The 23,352-nt window shown below is 28.3% G+C and overlaps 1 protein-coding gene across 38 annotated transcripts in view; it reads right to left on the reverse strand.

Moving 5' to 3' along the window:
• LOC413994 (calcium-activated potassium channel slowpoke) overlaps positions 1-23,352 on the reverse strand; it is a 120,026-nt gene that overhangs the window by 39,542 nt on the left and 57,132 nt on the right. For 21 of the 38 annotated variants that reach the window (XM_026442903.1, XM_026442885.1, XM_026442907.1 and 18 more), the window contains exons 7-11: positions 15,827-15,937; positions 12,278-12,383; positions 8,666-8,818; positions 7,402-7,557; positions 2,460-2,572 (exon numbers count right to left, since the gene is read on the reverse strand). In XM_026442903.1, coding sequence (XP_026298688.1) covers positions 2,460-2,572; positions 7,402-7,557; positions 8,666-8,818; positions 12,278-12,383; positions 15,827-15,937 — 639 coding nt within the window. Of the gene's footprint in view, positions 1-2,459; positions 2,573-6,896; positions 7,010-7,401; positions 7,558-8,665; positions 8,819-12,277; positions 12,384-14,856; positions 14,963-15,826; positions 15,938-22,110; positions 22,203-23,352 lie in introns of all 38 variants that reach the window. The other 17 variants (XM_026442916.1, XM_026442914.1, XM_026442892.1 and 14 more) reach the window with 6 other exon arrangements.

Here is a 23,352-nt window from a genome sequence, read left to right on the forward strand (position 1 = left end):
AATTTAAAATATTAAAAAGCAATACTTATGAAAAGCGAAAGAGAAAAAAAGATGAAAGATAGAAAAAGAATAAAATGATATTATATTAATAATTTAATTAATTCCTAAGATATTAGATTTTAAAATATGGAAAAATAAAATATAGAAAGAGAAAAAGAAAGAGAATATAGAATAAAATAAAAAAAAAGTCGATGATGAGAATTGGCTTGATATAGAAAATTGAAAGACATTACGTATCGATAAAATTAAATAGTAAAATAAATTTTCTTCATATTCCATTTCCAGAAGAAAAGAAACAATTTTAAATACACAATCAATTATATAAGCTATATGTATTTATCGATTAAAATTGTTCAATCGAATTTCCATTATTGAAGGAATATTATGCAGTAAATTACAAAAGTATATTTTATTATAGCTCGTTAAGTTAAATTATTATTGCGCACTCTTATATTTTTTAGAACGCAATGAAGTTGTAAAAATAATAATAATAATAACAACTTCCCAAATTTATTATATATTTTTCATATTATTTAAAATTCGATCAATGAATTATAATGTACAACACATGTACGAATAATACATAAAAAATATCATTGAAGAATATTAATAAATATATTTAAAAGATACAGTTATTTTTTTCCCAACGATATTTATCACTGGATTTATCAAGAATTATATAGTATAAGGAATTTATAAAATATATTAAATATTAACCTACTTGAAATGTAAAAACTGCGAGCTCGTTCAAGAGGTTTTCTATAATTCGTGTGAATATGTTATACATCCGAAAATGTATGCATCTGATGTAAAGTAGAGAGCAGCAGGCATGCGTGTACAACGAACGTGTTTTGTTAAGAAAAGATTAGAAGGCTACAACTAAGAACACACACTAGAGAAGAAGAATAAAAATGGAAAGAAAACCCTTCTTCATATGTATATGTATATATTATATACATATATATATCCCTAAAAAAAAAATTTATGCATAAATATTAAAAATATATGCCAGATAAAATTGAATATATTATTATATTGCTAAAAACAATATATTTCTTTTAAAATGTTATTTTATATTGAAGCCGTAAAAATATTACTAACAAAAACAAAATACAATCTTAAATAGATGATATGCAGATTTCGTCAGACAAAATTTTTCAGAAACGTTAAAAATTTAAATAAATTTTCATTAAAAAAAGATTTTAATGAAAATGATAAAAAAATAACGTAATAAAGAAATCATTTTTAATAGAAATATTGTGCAATTATTATTTTTAATTACAAAGTTAAAATGACTTTTAACTCATTTCATAACTTTTTAGTTTTTATATTCAATTATTTCATTTTCTAATCAATTTTCAAATAATAATTGCAAAATATATATTGTAATATGTTACATAAATTATTTTAATATTGAATCTAAGATATAAAAATAAAACAAATTAGTATTGAAATTAGTATTTAAAGATTAAAATTCTTTAAACGATGATATATTTATTTTAAATTAAATATTTGATCGAAACAAGATAATTTATAAAGCTATAAATGAAATAAAAAAAAATTTTTGAAAACAATGTAATAAAATTAAATTTTAAGATTTAAAAAAAACTTTGAGAGTTATTGTATTTGTATAAATTGTCGCGAAATCTGCACCGATCTGGCATCACTATTACTTCTACAATATAAAAAAATTGGTGCAAAATTGTTCGTACAAATTGGTGATGAAAACCAGAGATAGCTGGTTAACAAAAAAGAAAAAAAAATAAATAAAAATAACAAACGTTACTATTCAAACGATCGGCTCAATATCATATATATATACATACATACATACATACATACATACATATATATATATATGTATATATGTGTGTGTGTATTTATATATAAAAATTTCAAAGATACATTCAAAATATCAAATTACCAAACAAAACAAAAACTACACTAGCCAAAAAAAAAAAATAATAAATAAATAAAAAAGAAAAAACGATCCCGATACATGAGAGAGAAAAAAAAACATGTTTCAAGGGATAATCAATAAAACCGAGGTGAAGGGTGACAATTGTAATCTCGTAATCAATAATATAGTATATAATATGTATATGTACACGTTTCACACCGATGAGGTACATTTAAAAAGTGTGCGAGATCAACAATTATATAAAAACAGGCAGAGAAACAAAAATCTCGCACTATCAGTGTTCATTTTTCGAGTGTGTCCAAGTTTATGTTGCACGTGTATATAAAAAATCTCATTGTCACAACTCGTTTTTCTTTTTTATCACGCGATCGCTACGTGTTTCGTTTGTGTTTGTATGATGTGTCTTGTGTATACATATATTTATATATGTATGTATGTTTGTATGTATGTATGTTTGTATGTATGTATGTATGTATGTATATGTATGTTAATAAAAATTGTTTGCAATGTGTGACAACCAATGACAGCGAGAACTTACTCGCTGGCTTGGGGAAATGTCATCCCGGTAAAGGACGGGGAGAGGGTTTCCGTGTACATCTCGCAGCCCGTGCCCTGCAGGTAATCATTCTGCCACGCCTGAGTATCCGGCGACTGAAACACCAACCAATCAAGCCCCACGTCATCAAACCTTTCATAATCTATCTAAATAACTGACTGAACCTGACACGAGGAAGGACGCTGACCTCGTGGTCCGCATCTCGTCGTGCAGGATAAACAAGATAGGATAACACCGATTTTCATTCATCTGTCAAATAGATGTGCAGAGTGTCTCAGCACGGATACGTGATCAAGTCGACGAAATGAATAATTCTAGGCGCAAAAAATGAATCGAAAAGAAGAGAATGAAAATTCGTTTTGAGCTTCGTTCTCGAGTAAGAGTAGATTTAAGAGTTTTCTTCTTCTTCTTCTTTATAAAGCATGACTGAAATTGTAAATTTTCGATCGAAGTTGATTGAATCGAATATTATTATGTGTGAAAATAAATGAAAAGAAGAAGAATGGTTTAGTTTTATTGGTGAAAATTGAGATTTGAGCATTTGGTTATAGATGTTGGGATAAATTTAATAATTCTTTGATATTAAAAATTATAAGAAAGCTTCGTTTTTTATTCTTTAGTAACATAAGAATATCCATCGATAAGTTTCACAAATGAATGTAGGGCAGTTCAAAGAAAGTATGATTATCAAGTTCAAAAGTATGTTAAGTATTACTCAAGTGTATCGTAAAAAAGAAAATTACGATATTGAAAACTATATTTCAAAGATCTTTCTTTTTACTTTTCTATTAATATAATTAAATTTAATCTAATAATATCGAATAAATAATCGAATAAATAAAGATTCAAGTTACTTTGAACTAATTTAAAATCTTCAATTATATAATCATTATCATCATCTTCAATTTCAATATCATTAATAAAATCGTTATAAAGAATATTTATCCAGAAATAAACACACCTCTCACACGTAATTTACCTTAGAATTCTATTAAATCCTATTAAAATTAGTAGAATTTTAAATCGCTATAACTTCGAAGATCATGATTTTTAATCGACGAATGAAAGATCGTTAGAAGCGCGAAACCTTGCCCTTTAAAATGCTTTTTCATTTATCCCGATATGACTTCAGGTTCCCAAGATATCGTCGTATAAAGACAAAGATAATTTTTAATCGTTTGCTATCTCTATCTTTATCTTTTATTCAATTCTCTTTCTCGTACTGATCTATCTAAAACTTTAGACATAATTCTTAGAAGAACGTATGCATTTCCAGGAAAAAATATAGGTCACGAGGCTTATTCATATTCTCAGCACTATTTTAAGCATTATAGACACTTTGAGTCTCCATATCTCGACAATCGATTCAGATATCGGAATGAAACAAAAGTGAATTCAAGGATATGGTTTTTACTATTTTTTGAATAGGTTTTGAGGTAAAATTTTCAACTTTTTTTTTTACATTTTTTACATGAAAAATCAAAGTCTCGTCTTCGTAATCAAAAATAATATATTGTTTCGATTTAATTTAAATTTATAATCGAATGTTCTATATTCAATTAAGAAATTATTTTATATACTCAAAAAATTTGATTTTCAAATTCGATTTTTTAGAAACTAATATCCAAATTAAAAAATTTCTCCTTTTTTTTGTCTATTTTTACATTTATAATATCCATTATTCATTCGTATTCAATCAAAAATCAGACAATACCATTTAAACTTAAATACTTTTCAAACTTAATTTACTCGAAAACAAAGCCTTGAAACAATTTAATCCTTTTCTTTCGATTCATTTATAGCATGTAGAACCACTTTCTGCATGCTTGTACTACTCGTTCTGAAATACCCTGCATGTGTGGTATTTCTCGAATAGAGAGAAAGATTTACCAAGAATAAGAAACGATTCGAAATCGTATAGGAATATTCTAATTATCTAAGTTAGTTTTCTGGAAATAAAATTTGATTAATAAAAATTTATAACAATATTCTATGAAATCTATCTACGTTCTATGTGATCTGTTTAATTCTTTCGAATATATTTTGTTTCTTTCCCTTTTTCTTAATGGACAGCTCAGTTAAGCTAAGTTACTTTTATTACATTTTTTGTTTTACTGACCTTTGTTGAATGAAATTTGGATATTTACAGGAAAAAAAAATATACTAATCTTCGTACAATTGTACGAACATCACACTACGATTATACCTAACCACAATTATTACACACAATCTTGACCGATTGAAAAATTCTTGTTATCTATCGTATAGGCCAATATTTTTACAAATATAACCAAATAAGTACCATTTTATGCATCATATATTCGTTACTACACATATCTATGATAGATATAATCCTGAACTGATAATGACCAACAACAATTTTTCACTGACACGAAGCACTGCATAGTACCTTCGATTCTCATATATGGAATCGCCTTTCAAGACTGATCGAATCACTAAGCGAGATTGAGATACCTACTAGCTATAATTCCTAATGCTTACCAATCATCCAGTTGCCGTTTATGCTTGTCGTTGTTGCAAATTTTTATTATACGTACGGTGAGCGTTCGAGTCAATCGATACCGTGGAGCATTCAAGCATAAAAATCACATTTTATTTTACAAATTATATTTCTAAAATATGCGTACGATTTCAAAATAGAAAAAAGGATTTGACGTGAAATCTTTAATTACATGATAACTTTTAATTTTTCAATGTTCATTATGCAATTTTTATAAAAAAATTATATAATATGTATATTCCTGTAACTAACAAAAAGAAAAGGTATTAAAAAAGTTTCAATTAAATTATTGAAGTAATATATTGCAGCATATGATGAAATTTTAAATTAAAAATGAAACAATAAATTAGAATAGAAATATTTAAATATTTAAATATATTAATATATTTTTTGTTATTAGAATTTTAGAACTAATAAATAAAACTAACAGATAAAATACTGCTAAAATGATCATTTTTAAATCGATTATTTAATCAAAGTGCTTTATCGTTGCACATAATAAAATTCTACATAAATCCTTCTTCCATGTAAAATTCTTTCTTTTGAAACAAATCTTTTTGCGAACCACGGTATAAATCGGATCGACTTCAAACCGTGCGTAGAACTGACAGAGAAAGAGAGTGAAAAATACAAAAAACGTTACTGAAGCGATTAGAGGTGGCTTACATCGATTAGGTGTAGAGCACAGATACGGTACTGTACAATATACAGTTAATACGTTCATGTATAATATAGATATATAGATGTAGATATAATCCATATAATGTATATAGCAGAGTGGAGCGTAGTGAAAGACATAGGCGAGGCGAAGCTTCATCCTTTTTTTATTTTTTTTTCTTTTTTTTTTTTTTTTTTTTTTTCTTTTTTTCGTTCCGATTCAAGAGACTGCGAATCCTTTTCCAAGTGATTCCGTCGTCGTTAACGTGAACACAAAAAGAACCGAGGTCGACCGGAATCCTTATTACTCTGAGACAAAATTGAGAATTTTCGAACGAACTAGCACAGTACTATTAATAATACTTGAACGTAATAATAAATGAAAAATTCGTCGATATTTTCGATCACGATAAATTATAACATATCCTTATTATTTATATTTTTGAATAAGAGCACGTCTCCTATATGATTTTAATATAATTTGAGATATTTTATTCGTTGTTTCAACAGAAAACTGGAATTAGACGAATATCAATATTTTTGTTAATTATATAAAATAAAATAAATAATTGAGATCGATGATATGAATAATGAGTGAAAAGATGAAAAAGATGAAGAAAAAATCTTTTACGTTTATATATTTAACAAAAAGTAGAATTATAGAATTATTTTCGTATTCTTCCATCATAATTATTCATATATTTTTATTTATTATTGTTATATTACTTGAATGTAATGCAATTGAGATAATATTGTGATTCCATTTTGTATTATTATTTATAATAATATAAACATTTCAAGTATTCAAAAGATTATTATAAAATTATATAAAAACCTAATTATATAATAGATAAGATATCATAATCGAACAAAGTTACTAAATTTTATTTTCAATATATAAAAAAATAAATTTCTATAAAATTATATTAAATTAATCTATCAAATAGATATGTCATTTCTATATATTTCTCAAATTTGACAAATTATTCGAATCGAATAACTCTTTTAATTAGTGATTAATTATTTGTTAATTCAGATCGAGTCTAATACAGACTCGATAAAATATTTGTCGCGTTTTAGATGCGTTGTTAAATACAAAATATGGATATGTATAATATGTATATATATACGTATATACACACGCAATGACTCGACACAAACGAACGGAACCACAGATCACGTCTCTTGAATCAGATATGCAGGTATCTGTTGGATGTTGGATTGGTCATGGACCGACTTACTCAGTGGCTTTGGCAAAGGGCATTCCAATGAAGGTAGGGCTCAGTGTTTCGGTGTACATCTCCATTCCAGTTCCACGAAGGTAGTCATTCTGCCAAGCCTGCATATCGGGTGACTGGTACCAATCAACCAACCATTTCTAAATTACACACGCTCCTATGCATGTACGGATTCGCGCTTTTGTTCACAGCGACACCAATCTACTTACGTCTCCACGACTTTTTTCAACCTTTCAACATGGATAATTTAAAACAAAACGCAGCGGATAAAAACGCAGCTTTTATATCGAAAAATGATTTTCGACCGATTTTAAAACGAGAAAAACGAGATAAAAATAACAGAATGGTATTTTCTGTACATATTATTTTTGTATGAGAATTAATAAAAATCGCGAGGTCGCTGTGAACAAGTGAACCGTGAAAAAACCTAAGGAACCTTGTTCACACATGCATAGATGAAAAAGATCGGCAGATATTTCTGTCGTCCTTAGAACGACATTCTACTGACCGTCTTGAAGGAACGCATGGCGAAAAGATTGGCCATCATCGTGCTGAAACCCGGCGCTAGACAGGACTGTGCGATGAAGCCCAGCTTCAATTCGGCCAGGCAAATCACGTCGTCGCCCTGTTTCCAGTCCCATGATGGAATGTTTAGTAAGTAGGCCTGAAACGTAAAATTTCGAACATATTCGAATATTAATATAAAAGTGTAAAAAATGTACTTATGAGTTCATTGAAATAAGACATCTTCTTTTTGTCAAAAGATTATAATTTTTTGAATGATGGAAAAAAGTGATTGAAAACAATGATCTGATGAATATTTTTTTATAAATAAACGATAAATTTATTTCAAAAAGATACATCATTTTTGCTTCTTTTGGTTCGTATTTATCATTAAATTAATTTTATTATTTCATTTTATTAATTATTGATTGTGAAATAATAATCGAATTATTCATTATTTTAATTATTTTTCGGGAGTACCGCGCATATTAACAACATCGTTCTCGAAACTGCATGTTAAATAATATAGAAGGTTTAAAATTATTAATCTATAATTTCTATCGAAATATATATTATACATAGATTCATTAGAATTAAAATATATATTATATTATATTTTTGATTGAATGAAAATTTATATTAATTTTGTGAAAAATTTTAACGATTAATAGAAATAGAAAAGCGAAAATTACGATTATATTTGAATAAAATTAAACAAAATAAAGTATCGATTATTCAAACATCGAATTGAATTTCTTTACATGTATTTGAATATACCCAATAAATTTAACAATTCTTATTGACAATAATTATATTTTATATTATAATTAGTTATTATAATCAACATGTTATTATAATTTCTCTTTAATTAAAAGTTTTATCGATATCTGAAATTTATTAAACTGTAATCACCCAACTTGTCTGGATATTCAGCACATTATTATAATATGGATTTCAAATAATGCGAAGCAATAAATTACAGTAAATTTTCTTTTAAGTCCTGATCAGATATAATTCCAGGTATTTAACAGTATCATCTTTAATTGTGTATAAAATAAAATTTGATAATATACATATATTAATATTTAAATTTGTTAATCGAAATTTATATAATACTTTCATATTACTAATATAAAATATTTACAATCATTAATTATTTATTATTCGAATCATTATGATGATTATTAGGTTAAAAATATATATTTTCTAAACAAAATTCTTCTAAAAGAAACTTAAATCACATTCAAAATATCTAATGATAACAATACCTTGTTGTGATATTGCATTAATTGAATGATAACGCGAATGTCATCCGAATAGTTCTTGATGGAGATGACACGCATGATGTTTGCTGCGTCTTCCGCATCTGGATCTTGACAGTACTTGTTCGCCAGAACCAAACACGCGTCTGCCTCGTGGACCTAAAAATGATCGAAACATTTTGTCCCGCGTATATATGAATGATAAACGAGTGAAAATGGAATCAAGAAGGTGTATGTAACATGGAGAGGGACGAATGGTTGGAAAGCAATTACAAAATAGAAACTGCTTTTGAACAAATTTTCAACTAAGGAATCATTAGCGAAAGAAAATGTAGCGCAAAACTTATTCTATTCGATCATTATTCAATGCAAATAACAATTGTACAATTTCACATGTCATTTGATTCACATTGCTTTCAAATATATACGGGAAATATACCTGATAAAATTAAGTTCAATCAATAAATACTTATAAAAAGTAAAGTCCGCCATATGTATGGTATGTGATTTTTTGATCAAGTGAAATGTGTTTTTTGGGAAATGATGAATATCAGGCAAAGAGAATACGGGAAAACTAATCACTGTGGTACATCGAATATGCAGGAATATGCAACTACATATTTTCTTTTATAAGCGTTTAATAATAGATAATAATTATCGGCATGCGTCGTAGATACTGAGAAAAGAATATCTATCAAAATTTTTTTAGAAATCGATATTTTCAAAAATGAAAATATGATTTTAAATTGTATTTTAAAGGTATTATATTTCAAAATTCTTCATGTATGCATTTATTAAGGATAAAGCACTTGAAACTTTTGGAAAAAAACAACTCAAAAAGTTCTTTTGAGTCCTTGAAACTTTCAATGCTTTTGTGATTTTAAACTCTTGAAAAAAAAATATGAGATAAAAAATAATATATGAGAGAATAATTTATGAGAATACTACAATATTAATTTTTCGTATCTATATAATTTTATTAAAAAAAAAAATCTCTATTATTTATCATATATTATATTTTACAGTATCTTCGATTCATTTTAAAGCAAATCTTTACAATATTTCTAAAATATTATTAAACAACGAATCACCAAAATAATATATCAAAGTATCATCAACATGCGCATCTACAACCTGACTTAAATTTAATCGATATAAAAGAAATATTATACAAATAGCCAAGCACACTATTCTGTCACTTTTTCTTTTTTTTCTTTCTTTCTTCTTCAAATGCAGAATCTATGTACTTAATAAAGAATTATGAATCGCTATTGTAAACTAAATCTTTAACAGAAAAAGTAATATTTAATATAATATAGTATAATTATTTATTTAAATTTCATTCACAAGCACTTACCCACCTCGATTGATAGTAGACACATAGTTGTATCCAGTAGGTGTAAACAATCTTCGAGAGACTTATTTTCACGCAATTTGATATAGATGTTAAAATGTATACATATTAACGTCAGAAGAAACTAAGAATATTTTTTTTTTTTACAGATATAATTATTATTTTTTCAAAATCCCTTGGCAAGAGATTGGCATTGAGATGACAAAATATTTTCGAAGAATTTAGAATCGAGGGAGAAATATTAAAAGATTTTTAACTTTCATTTGATAACTTTATCGTTCAACGTTTGCTGAGATATCGTGTATTCGATTAAACTTGTACGAGCTATTACATATTGGAACACGAAAGCAGATGACAGCATGGAAAGCGCGTCAAAGGGATTTCATGAAACATCGTCAATATGCACAGAAGGGTACATACAGGCAACAATTATTTTGGAACAACAACATTTGTCCTTTCGCACGTTTTCGAACGACTACTAAAATTTTGAAGCAGCAATCATGAGACCATATTCCTTGTACTTTCTGATAGTAAATAATATATTTAATATACTGTACATTACAATTAAATGCAATTTTATTTATTTGTAAATTATTTGTAAATTAAGAACTAAATATGATATACTTAAATAACTTATATTTAAACTATATTTAATAATATATATTTATAATTAACATCTAACTTATGAATTTATAACTTATAGACTATATAAATGAAATATAATGAAATATAAATGAAAAAAAAAAAGAAAAAACAAAAAAGAAAAGAAATATAAAAAAGAAAAAAAAATAAACCAGCGACGCTTATTAAAAGGCGCTTATTGACAAGCCTATATCTTAGATGCTGAAATATTAAGAGGAATAGTATTTATAAGAGAAGAACATGAACACTTGTGAGAAAGCGTATACTTATCCCTCTAATGGCAACGATGAAAACCAATTGAGAAGTACCACTATAATACAGTTTTAATGTATAATTACAATGTATATTTTTTTTACATATATATATATAGCATTTTTGATTGAAAATTTAATATATTACATTTAAATATATTTATAAGTTATATTTAGAATATAACTTTATACTTTATTTTTAATTAAAATCAAAATTAAAATTAAAATTATTCAACACTTATATTTATATTAATTCATTAAGAAAAATTATATTTTTATATTATCAAATATATATGTCATCTTTTAAAATATTCAATTGATAAATACAAGATATTTTATTTTATTAAAAATCTTTTCCTTTAATTTATTTATATTCTATAATTTATTTAGTCTCTCAAAGAATATATATTTAATCTAAATATTATATTTCAAATGAAATTTATATTATTGAAAATAATTTAATTGAATATTTTGACAACAAATATAATTATAATAATATTTTGACAACAATAATATAAAGTTCAAAGTACAAGTACTACGTCATGAAAGCTGCTATAACACAACGAAGGAATACGATAATTCGATGATCCTGTGAATGTTGAGCACAAAGATGTATATGTATGTACATAAATATATGTATACGATATGTCCAATTAATTTGAAAATAGTAGAATATTTTTAAGATTAATTGAAAATATATATAAAAAAATGTTCATAAAGAAAATTTAATATTGATATAATTTAATTCGCTTTAAATAAAACTATTATATTATTGTTAGAAAAAACCAAATAATATAATTAATAATAATAATGTATATTATTATTAAATGTTATTATTCTTTATTGCAATCACAATTAGAATATTCAATTCTTTTTTTTCCATCTATTTCATGCAATATATTTTATGTATGTTATATCCTTCAATATTTTTTTCATGAAACTTTACTATTATATATATATATATTAGAATAAAATTCAATTAATTAAATATGTAATAAATAAATCCTATTTTTTCAAATCACTTTTAAACTTTCATAAAATGTTTCAAATACTAATATCATAGATGTTATTTAAATCTGAAAAACATAATTTCAATGCTGACAAAATATTAGAATAAAATTTCCAATTGGATTCACACTCAAAAATCTTAATAACAAATTTAACATTTATTTTCATCTCTCCAAAAAATATTCCACTGTTTCATGGACACAATGTACACGTATACATATGCATAGTGGCGTTCGCCAAATAATACACGCAGGTTGATACAAATCGGTATAATTATCACAGGTATTATCTTGCATATGTTGAAAAGGAGACGAGGATTTTTATCAATAACTTTGGAGGGGGCAGAATAGATATCAGACTCACCTTGACCCGTTGCAGATCAATGGGGTTCATGATGGTCCCCTGAAAGAACTCCACGGTGGTGAAGTGCCGTTTGAATAGTCCCTCCAGCTCGAGATCTGGTGGTTTCCTAAATGGCACGAGCCCGACAAAATGATACGTTTCTTTTCATAAATAATGTTCACCTCAGATATCGGAGGACGCCTTTTTTGCGAATTATCGCTGAGTAGGCCCGCCAGAGATGGGCGGAGATTCGACTTATAACATAAGTAGTAGTAAGTAGTAGTAATAATGCTGTCGTGTTTAACGTCAGACCTTCGAGGAATATCAAGTGATTAACCTTCTAATGGATCGTTTCCCAACCTTTACTGAGTCGCAATATTTATATATCTTGCAATTTCTTTCTTTTCGTGTAAGATAAATATCTTTATAAAATATATAAATATAGTAAACATCAGATAAGTGTTAATAGTGATCAATAGTTACCATTATTATAGAATTTTTCTTTGATCTTGTTTTCTATATTTTGTGAAATACAAAAAAATTCTGATCGAACCATGCAAAGATTAAATTCTCAATATTTTCGAAAAATGTACAATTTGAATTCTGATTCTTCAGTATTTGTCCAATTTTTACTGTATTCTGTGTTTAACAAAATACGAGAAAAATGATTAATATTCACTTTAATATTTACTTTTAATATTTACTTCATAACTGAATCTTAATCTTTGAATTTTATACAAATTTTTATACAAATTTTATTATATATATCCTGATAAATATTTCTATATTCAAGAAAGTATAAAAAGAATTATGATCGAATTATATTGATTCAATATATTATTTCATAGATACACAATTTGAGTTTCGATTTATCCAATTTTTACATTGTATTGCAAATATTTTTGTGACAAAATTGGAAAAGAACTATAAGGTTTGATCAAATAATTTAATTTTTCTAAATTTCATTATTTTATAAATGCACAATTTGGATTTCGATTTTTTTGGCTACTTATCCAACATTTACTATAAATGTTAAAAATTATCTATTTAAAAATGAAAAGCAACTCAGGTTGAGAATCACTGTTCTACAACATTCATTTCATATTGTAAATATGCTTCCTCGTAAGTCAAGGATACGATAAACGTTGTAATAGATCTAAGTAAGTCTCTACTGCACGCTGATTCGGCTCCATAGCTCATTACAGCATACCATGCAGTCGCAGGCAATTGCTTTCTACGTATAAATTTGTACATATACATATATGTACATATATATGTGTATTATGTACATACACCAACATATGTATAAGGTGATTTTTAATAAATGACTAATGCGATTATCTGCGTAATCTCGAAATATAATATGGAGAAACATTTCACTTGAAATGTTCATTTTCAAGAGTGATGTCATACGATAAAAAGGAAAACTGTTTCGCAGACGAAAGTGTTGAGGTTAAGAAAGTTTTACATTTAATTGTAATTGTTTTTCCAAATGTAATTCCTGTGACGATGATTATTTTTTGATACAAAATTATCGACAAGTAGTTTAAGATTGTTCAAGATTAGAAATTATTTAAAATAAGAATGTAATCTGTGATACAATTGAAAAGAATGTAATTTCACAAGTAAAGATAGAAAACGTGAAATGGAATTTTCTTCATAAAAAAAATTTTTTTTATAAATTTTTTTTGATAATTTGATTAATTTTATTACTTATGATTCGAAGAAAATATAAAATTATATGGATTGCATTCTTATTATGCTAAATATGTATAGAGTTTTATTCGATCAATTAAAAAAGCATTCAACTATCAAAAATTAATAAATTCAATATGAATATATCTATCAAAAAAATAAAAAATTTAAATGACAAGAAATATAAAATGTTAATTCATACTAATGACAATTAAGATGAAAACAATAATGAATATACCCATGTGTATTAATTATATGCATATCTGGCGAACTTTCAATTCTCTTAAAAATAATACACAAAAAATTTGATTTCACATTTTATGCTTATGTTTAAATGAGAAATTGCCTTTTCATTCGTACCACATATAACAAAAAAAAAATTTTTAAATATATTACTTCTCGTCACATTTTTATCTCCATATCTTCAATTCCTCTAATTATCTCTTTTAACTATTTTAACTATAACAATTATTTTATTCACAAAATATTACTAGTTTTTAAAATAAAGAAAGCAATACCTCAATTGCAAATACATTATCAAACCACTGTATAAATAAAAAAGAAAATAAAACAAAAAAAAAAGGATGAAAGATGGCAAAATACGTAGAGAGAAGAATAAAAGAGAAAAAGAGAAATACAATCGAGTAAGAATTAAAACTGAACAAACCTAATTGCAAATCTAATCGTATACATTTTACACGTCATAAATTGAATATCTAATTTAAAATATATATCTTTTTTAGAGACATCTATATCGATCGATCAACTGCTGTTGAGTAAATAACCGCGCAAAAAACTAGAAGGAAATAAAAAGCACGAGCGGCCACGCAAAGGACAGAGAGTAAGGATATTCGATATTGAAGGGGTGAGGATTCGTGTGATGGTTGCTTTAGGGTTCAGGATACCTTGACACGCTCCAGGTCCACAGCATTCATCATAGTGCCCTGAAAAAACTCCACGGTCGTGTAATGCCTCTTCAGGAGACCCTCCAATTCGAGATCTGGCTCTTTCCTGGAAACACAGATCACTCCTTACGACAATGACGATCAGACCTCATGGCTCGATCAATCGAAACACGTGGTGCATTGGAACACCAGATACCCTTGGCCTTTCTCTACACTGTGTATTTCGGTACATCCTGTTCCCTCTCTCTGTTGACCATCGAAACATTAGCCTTGACATTAAGCTCTTAAATTAACATTCGCATTGACCCAAAAGCCCGCATTGAAAATGGAATAATAAAAGAAATAAGATCGGCAGTGTCTGATCGTCTTTAGTCGTGTAACCGCTGGAAAGCTGATATACACAATTGTGAAACCTAGGCAAATCGTATTGCCTACACTTACCCCAAATCGTCACAACAATAAATTACAAGCGTAATTTATTACTCTTTTCGTGATAATCATCGATATCGCATGACATTGTTTTTTGACGTGAGTGACTGCTTATCGGTAACGATTACAGTAGCAGACTTACTTAATTTTATATCGTTTAACACATGTGTATAAACGCATTATCGCGTATTTATTTTTAACTGAGTGAGGTGACTCAAATGTGGAGAAAATCGTTATAAATATATCAATTGAATTTCAATAACAATTAAGTTCGAATTAAATCGTAATAAAATCGAATCTGATCGATCTCGATATACGACAAGTGAGTTAGGACATGGAAGGATAAGTGTCAAAACATCCTGTATAATCGTGTTAAAAAAAAAAAAAAAAACGAAAAAAAAAATTGTCTGCAATTAATGCTGCACATGCTGAGATTATACAGAGGTTCGTTGACCGAAATGAGAGACCATAACTAGGAAGATAGATATGCATCGAGGTCTGATTTAGAGTGAAATAATAGATATCGGACCGATAACCATACCTATGCAAGAAGACAACTTCCACGTCGACGTCCTCGCGGTCCTCGTGCAAGAAGTCCTTGAGGAAGTGCGAGACTGATTCGTAGGTGATGTGGCCACACACGACAATATGTCTGCCAACACAACGAACGAATTAGATTCCACTCCCGATAAAAGTAACACGGATGATCGAAAATTAAAAAAAAAAAATAAAAAAATAAAAAAAAACAGAAGAAGATAAATAAAAAAAAAAAAATACGAAGACTTACAAGCAACTACCATGTACACGCTCTATATATATAATATACATACATATGTATCAACCGACTAACGATTTCGTTACGTTTTTTTCTCTCTCTGATTGCCACCAGCCACCAGCTTTTAATGTTTTTCCATTTGCTTTTTCTTTCTTTGAACACGATTCCTCGAGACAGAAAGACAGAGAGAGAAAGAGAGAGAGAGAGAGAGAGAATATATACACTTGTCGTGATGCCGCTCGAGGGCGTAAATACGGTCAAATGAAAATATATACGCGCGAAAATATATACGGCGCAACCGACTGAGAAGAAAAAAAAAAAATATGGAGAACGTATTTTCGTATATACCAGTTTAGTCTGCTGCCACAATAACAATCTTCGATTCAAAGATCTGTCGGAAACGATATTATCATTCTAGTTATATATAATAATTTGGAATAATATATATATATATACAATCAGTCGCAAAAGTTTTTGCACAATTTATATAATTCATATGAATTGTATTGTTAGAAGCAAAAAAAAAAAAAGTTTTGTTTTTAACGAAGTTTTGTTTTTGGGAGCATGTAGAGCAGAATGGGTTATGTGAGATCTGATAATAAAGTTCGAGAATTCGTCGCGATTAAATTACGTACTTCACTACTAGATGTCACTATCAACTTCGAAATATTCCTTTTCAGAAGAATGTCAATGATTCTGTCCACTTTTCCAAACAATTTTGTGAAATAAAACTTTAAAACTGTTAGATATTGTATTAAAACTATCATGTTATTTTCGATGTCATAAAGTGCCTTTCTTTCAAGCTTTCAGTTACTGAAATAACTTGTTTAGAATTGGAACATTCTTCTCGTTCATTGAATCTAATAATTTTCTTTTTATTTCCAAAAATAAAAACATTTTTATGGCTTTAATGACATCAAGAGATTTCCAAAATTGTTTTTGAAAAATGTATAAATCATCGGTGCATAGCTTTTTAAAAGGAATGTTTTGAAACTTATTATAGTAACATTCAACAATAAAAGATATATATAATTTTACGATGAGTTCATGAACTTTTTATCTCGTGTATATTGACTTTTTTAAGTGGAATATTACTTTGAGAAAGTAAAATTAACTTTCAAAAATTTTTAGAATTCTTTTTTGTTCTTTTTTTTTCTATTTTATAATGACAAAACTTTAAAACAAGTAAATAAAACAAGTTTCAATACATTATTACTTTATTATGAAAAATATATCCAGACAAAATGTAAAAATTATTTGAAAAATTTCTTTTTCAAAAAGATTTGAATAAACTCATTATGCTCTACATATACGTAATCTTTCATTAATTTAATTTCTTTTTTAAATAGTACAAAAGTACTCTCGCGACTTGTATAATCACAAATCTTGCGAAAAATAATTATTTGAAAATTAAAGATCGAGGAAATATTTATTAGAAAAATCGCGATCCCCGAGTATTTGATAAAAAATTATACACACATTGAACATAGACATATAATATATATATGTATAAAAGTAGAAACTAATTAATGTGACTAAACTTACCAGAACTGCGATAGGAATTGAGGTGAGTCGTTTTAGCCGACTAACGTGATCGAATAACTATGCACACGCGCTCGCTGCATGCGAGCACGCGAGCATTACACACACAACATACGTGGTAAATCATCTGTGCTAGACATACATTATACAATAAACATGACAAAAAACTGGATGAAAATATGTAGAGTGCAGGCTCGTTGAGACGGTTCGATCCTTGCAATAAAATTATACAAGCACAAGACTCATTATTCTTTTTTCCTCTAATTCGTGTTAATCACTACGTGCGGTGTGGATTAATAAATCACATACTCTCACTAATTATAAACGTAATAATAAATTCATACAAATAGACAAAAAAAAAAAAAAAATACTGCCTAAAACTGACGAAAAAAGTGTTATTGCATCGAATAAGAAAAACTTCACCATAGACATTCCATGCCCAATCCTTTTCTACTTGATATGGCGTCTAAAAATGCGAGGCTCATCATGAACTCAGCAGACACAGACAATTCTCTTTTTTTTTTTTTTTTTTTTCTCTTGTTTCCCAGTGATCGATCGACGCTTTACATATTGAAAAAAAAAAAAAAAAAGGAAATAATATATTAAAAAACACATGGATTTTGTGTGCCACTGAATCCAGCATGGGCCAAAATACATGATATCAAATATTAAGCCTTAAGAGATGAGGTCATCTTTTTAAAATCTACTTGTACGGGGCCGACGCTTTTGTTACGTGAATGTCGATATATATACGTGAGTGTTGTGTATATATGAGAGAAGTTATGAGTATATATTATTGTGTATATTATTGTCTAATAGAATGAAGAATCTTCACGTGTCGTTCGAGTTCTATCTTGCCCATGTAATAGATAGATAGACAGAAAGAGAGAGAGAGAAAGAGAGAGAGAGAAAGAGAGAAAGAGAGAAACAGCAGAGAGAAAGAGAGAGAAAAAATCGAAAATCGTGGAAAAATGTTATCGTACATTCGAGAAATTCGAACGTTTGCTCATAGTATCTTTTATAATATTCGTCGATCGATATAACAGACGATACGAAAATATTTTACATGAGTATGATATAGTTCCGTGTTGAGGTTAGGATTTCGCTTCTCGAATTTTTCTCGCGGTTTAATGCATCTTGAAAAAATCGCCGCAAATTCATGCCTGCCGGTAAGCTATATGTAAACGAAATATCTCTCGAGGAACAGTTAAAGTTGATGATAATATCATACGTGAAATATAGAGAAAAATGATAGTGAATACATTCGACGAGTGACACCTTGACTAAATATATATTTGTCACTAGGACGCTGCTCGGTGTATCGAGTAAGTACGTGCAACGATCAACAGTACCGTCGTAAATAATTGTCTCTGTGTACGTATATGAGATCGAAAAAAAAAAAAAAAGAAAAAAAAATGACTATGAATTATACAGAGTGAGTTAAATTGGAGGATAAAAGACCGAAATATCTTTCTCGAGAGTTGAAAGTAAAGGAAAAAAGATTCTGATTCACTTTGATATTATTTCTTTTTTTTTTTTTTCTTTTAATTAATTCGGGGATCGTTACTTTCAAAGTTATCCACGTTATCATTGCCTCTAAATAAATCTACAAGTTTCTTTTTTTTTTCTCGATACGTTTCTCTCGACGAAAATCTTTAATCCTCGAGATGTGACACCGGTCGAACGATTCTTTCTTGAAAAAAAGAAAAAAAAAATGATTTAACGTATGAGAATAAAAAAAAAAAAGGAAACCTAAATTATTCCGAGAAACACGAGCAGTAAGAAAATAATTATAAAAAATTGTAATTTTAATGGGTCGTTTCTAAAAAGAAATGCGTTGGTGCCAAAGGACATTGATATTGAAATATTTTGCAATTGTATCAAATTATTATCCATATGTATATATAAATATATATATACATAAATATATATATATATATATACACTTTGGAAATTTTATTAACTACGACATGCAAGGAGTAAACATATAGATTCATTTAGGAAGAGATTGATAACCTTGGTAACTCTGAAAAAAAAAAATATCGAAAACATAATCTATAATTATGTATTTTATTAAAGACATTATTTATCATTTGTTGATGGCTCACTCTGCACACTCGTATGCGTAATCGTGTATATAAGTAATTCAACATTCATATAATTGAAGGAGCTAATACCGATGATATTGAGTTTATTATTGTCATCTTATAATAAAAAGCATAAATCACGCTGACACAAATTATAAATGAAATTATCAATTCAAGAAGAATGTATATATATATGTATGACTATACAAATCTTCCCTAATCTAAAAAATTCGATTATTGGCCCATTGACAAAATTCCATTTCGTTCTGAATAGCGCGTGACACATGATTAGCAATATACAAGTACATATATGCGTATATATATAGCTTTATATACGTGTAACATCGATACACGTATATAAAGCGTATACAGGACGAGTCATATAAATTGTTATCCGAAAATAATCTCAAAAACTATCAAAAACATAATTTTTCTTTCGAATTGATCAATGTTGTTATTAAATTCGAAGAACAAAAGGAAGTTTATTCTATGTTAAATTATGAATTAATAAAAATTATCAAAATTATATATTCTTATTCTGTAAAATTTAAAAAAAAATAAAAATATTAAAAAAATATTATGCAATTTTTAAATTTTTACAAATGATTATAAAATTAATATATTTCTATTTAGTACTTTAACTTTTTTAAATAATCACTTTTTAATGTAAATAAATAAAGAATAGAAAAAATTATATTATTCAATTACAAATTAAAAATAATAAATAATTTGTGAAAATTATTATCAATAACGTATTCTTTGAAATTCTTATATTTTTGTTTTACAATGAATCGTTACATGCATGTAACGACTTATTAAATCATGAATTAAATATTTATATAGAAATATTGCAGTATACAGTATATATTATTGTAGTCATATGTTTTCATAGTTTTAGAGAAATTAATTTGTAATAATTCACATGATCCATCCTGCGAGCTTATAATCCAAGGCAAATTTCACTTTACCACTGTCCTTTCTCCAAGATTTACACGTAAAAACAATGATTAATGCTGTCTAAAACACCAAGGTTATTACACTTAAGTATTGCATTAGATCATATACATATATATGATCTAAATTTAAGTTGGAAATGCAGGGTACATGCTGGGCGTTGACCCTTTGCACTCGGAGAGAAATACAGCTCCAACATTTATTGCTTTCCTTTTCTATATCACGTTCGCGTAAATATGATTGCACGAGTGACAGATCTGCATTTAACAAAATTTATAATTTCCATTTTATGATAAAATATATTCTAATAACAATTTTAAATTATGAAATCAAGGATATTCTTCGCCTATATTTATATTATTTTATTTATCTTTGATTTTCTATCTGTAGTTACGTATAACTACAGTTCGAAAATTATTATTCTGATTAAATGCAATTCGAAAAACGAGGAATCAAATTAATAAATTAAAATATTCAAACGATTAATACTTCGACGAAGCATTTTTCTTTGAGGACAGAATTCCTCAAATAAAATAACTCGTAATGACTATTTTTAGATACAATTTCACTTTATCGTTCCTCGTTGTTCGTCAAAATTCGAAGGAAATCAAAGCCGTATTTGTTCCAAGTGCGGTCAAGTAAACAAACAAGCTAACACCAGTTACTGGGTATAGTGAATCTGAGATGGTAATTGGACTAGCTGATTGACTGAAAGTGTCGGTGGACCAAGGGTTTTGGGGGAACTGTTATTCAGGATTGTGGAAGCATGGTTGCGTTAACGCTGATTGACAACTAATTCGAAGAGCAGATACTGAACTGCGAATTCTGCGTATCTAACACTGTCTCTAAAAGTGTATATATAATATATATAATATATAATATATATATTGTATATACCACGCATATACATTTATTATACAATTTCATCACTCATTTATTCGCTATATTTATAATTCGTATAATAAATGCATATATATATATATGTGTGTGTATATACATATACACGTGTGCGCGTGCCCGCGCGTACGTGTACGTGTGTGTAGTACAGTATATGTTTTTTTTTTACAAATGTAGTAGGTGTAATAAGACGTGTAATAATACGGGCAATCCAAGGAAATTCTTTTCAGGCTCATCGGTGGAAAATATATAAATATTCTATTCTGTGACAGTAGAAACATATCAAGGGAGTGTGTGTGTAGGATCTGATACACGAGGCAAATCTTGTGTGTGTATACATTATTCAGATGTCCAGATGTGCATACGGATCCAAAAAAAAGAAAAAAAAAAAGTTACAAGTTCATTTATATGACGTGCTGGAGACATGATGGATAGAGGAAGACAGGAACAATTAGACGTACATCATATACAAGAGGGGGGGGGGGGGCAGTGGTGAGCAGTTTGACAATAATTAGGACTGCGAAAGGTGACTCAACTCGGGAAAGCTAGTTGGTTGGCTGTGTCTCTCACCTGCGACCTCGCTCGTTCTTCAAAGTGCCGCCATACTTGTTTCGCGTCCCGATCAGGTCAATTATCTCGGGGATACAACTGGCGAATATGGCCTACACCACGTGATAGAACAGAACACAACACTCGCATCAATACACTTGTGTGACAAGGGTGACAATTGTATGCTTTATTTTTGTTTCTGTTTTTTTTTTTGTTTTTCTTTTGTTGTTGTTGTTGTTGTTTTTTTTTTTTTTTTCGTTTTTCTTTTCACATTTACAGATTTCAGTCCACCAGTAGTTTCGTCGTCTTGTCCAATGTCGAAATGTGATTCGCAACATGTCGTTTGTTACAAATGCTAGTAACCTTAGCTAGTTTGTTTTCAGTTGCTTTTCTTTTTTTGTTGGTATTCTTTTTTCTCTGAGCTGGCGAGGGGGAGGAAATTTGCATTTATGAACGGAAGTAAGTTTTGGCTCAGCTACCGGGCTCCGCGGCCACTCATAGAGACACGATTAACAGTGCTGTACCGCTATGGGTGCCACGGCCCAAATAGTTAAATATGTAAATATGGAAACGAACACGTTCCAAATAAAGGGCGGGGTAGGTAGGCTACCTACACCTAGGTCCTACACTCCTACACCTAGACCTATAACGATAACTACACGTGCCGACACGTCTACCTAGTCCATTGGCAGGTAGGTCGTAATGTATTCAATTTTGTATTGAATTTTGCGCGAAATTCTTGCGATGCAAACACAGGATACGTTTCTCTAGACAATTAAACATATTTTCGTTTGTCTGGCTTTTTCGTTAACGAAGAATCGCTTCTATCTTCTCGTTGGATATACGTATGAACGTCGACGAACGGATCGAGAAAGATTTCGAGAAAACGTTTTTTTCGTCTAATTTAAATATTTTCCTTTTTTTTTTTTTTTGTTCTTTTTCGAAAATACGAAAATACAAGAACCCCCTGTAGCACGAAATATCGATCGCAGAGTAAACCGGTTTGTTTTTTTTTTTTTTTTTTTTTTTTTACCCGAACGAAATTTTCCCAAAAAATTGTTCAAGAGAAGATATTCCTGTTTGAAAAAGGTTAGTGTCATCATGTATGACTTTGATCATTGAAAGTATATATATATATAGTATATTGCCTATTGGTGACGAACGAAGGACGCGTTTCAAATGCACTGTATCGTTGCCGCACGATAAAATGAAAATGCACCATCCTGTATTTCTGATTAAAAGAGCAGTTAGCGAGCGATGTTA

This window comes from Apis mellifera, linkage group LG9, assembly GCF_003254395.2.
Source record: "Apis mellifera strain DH4 linkage group LG9, Amel_HAv3.1, whole genome shotgun sequence".
NCBI lineage: Eukaryota > Metazoa > Arthropoda > Insecta > Hymenoptera > Apidae > Apis > Apis mellifera.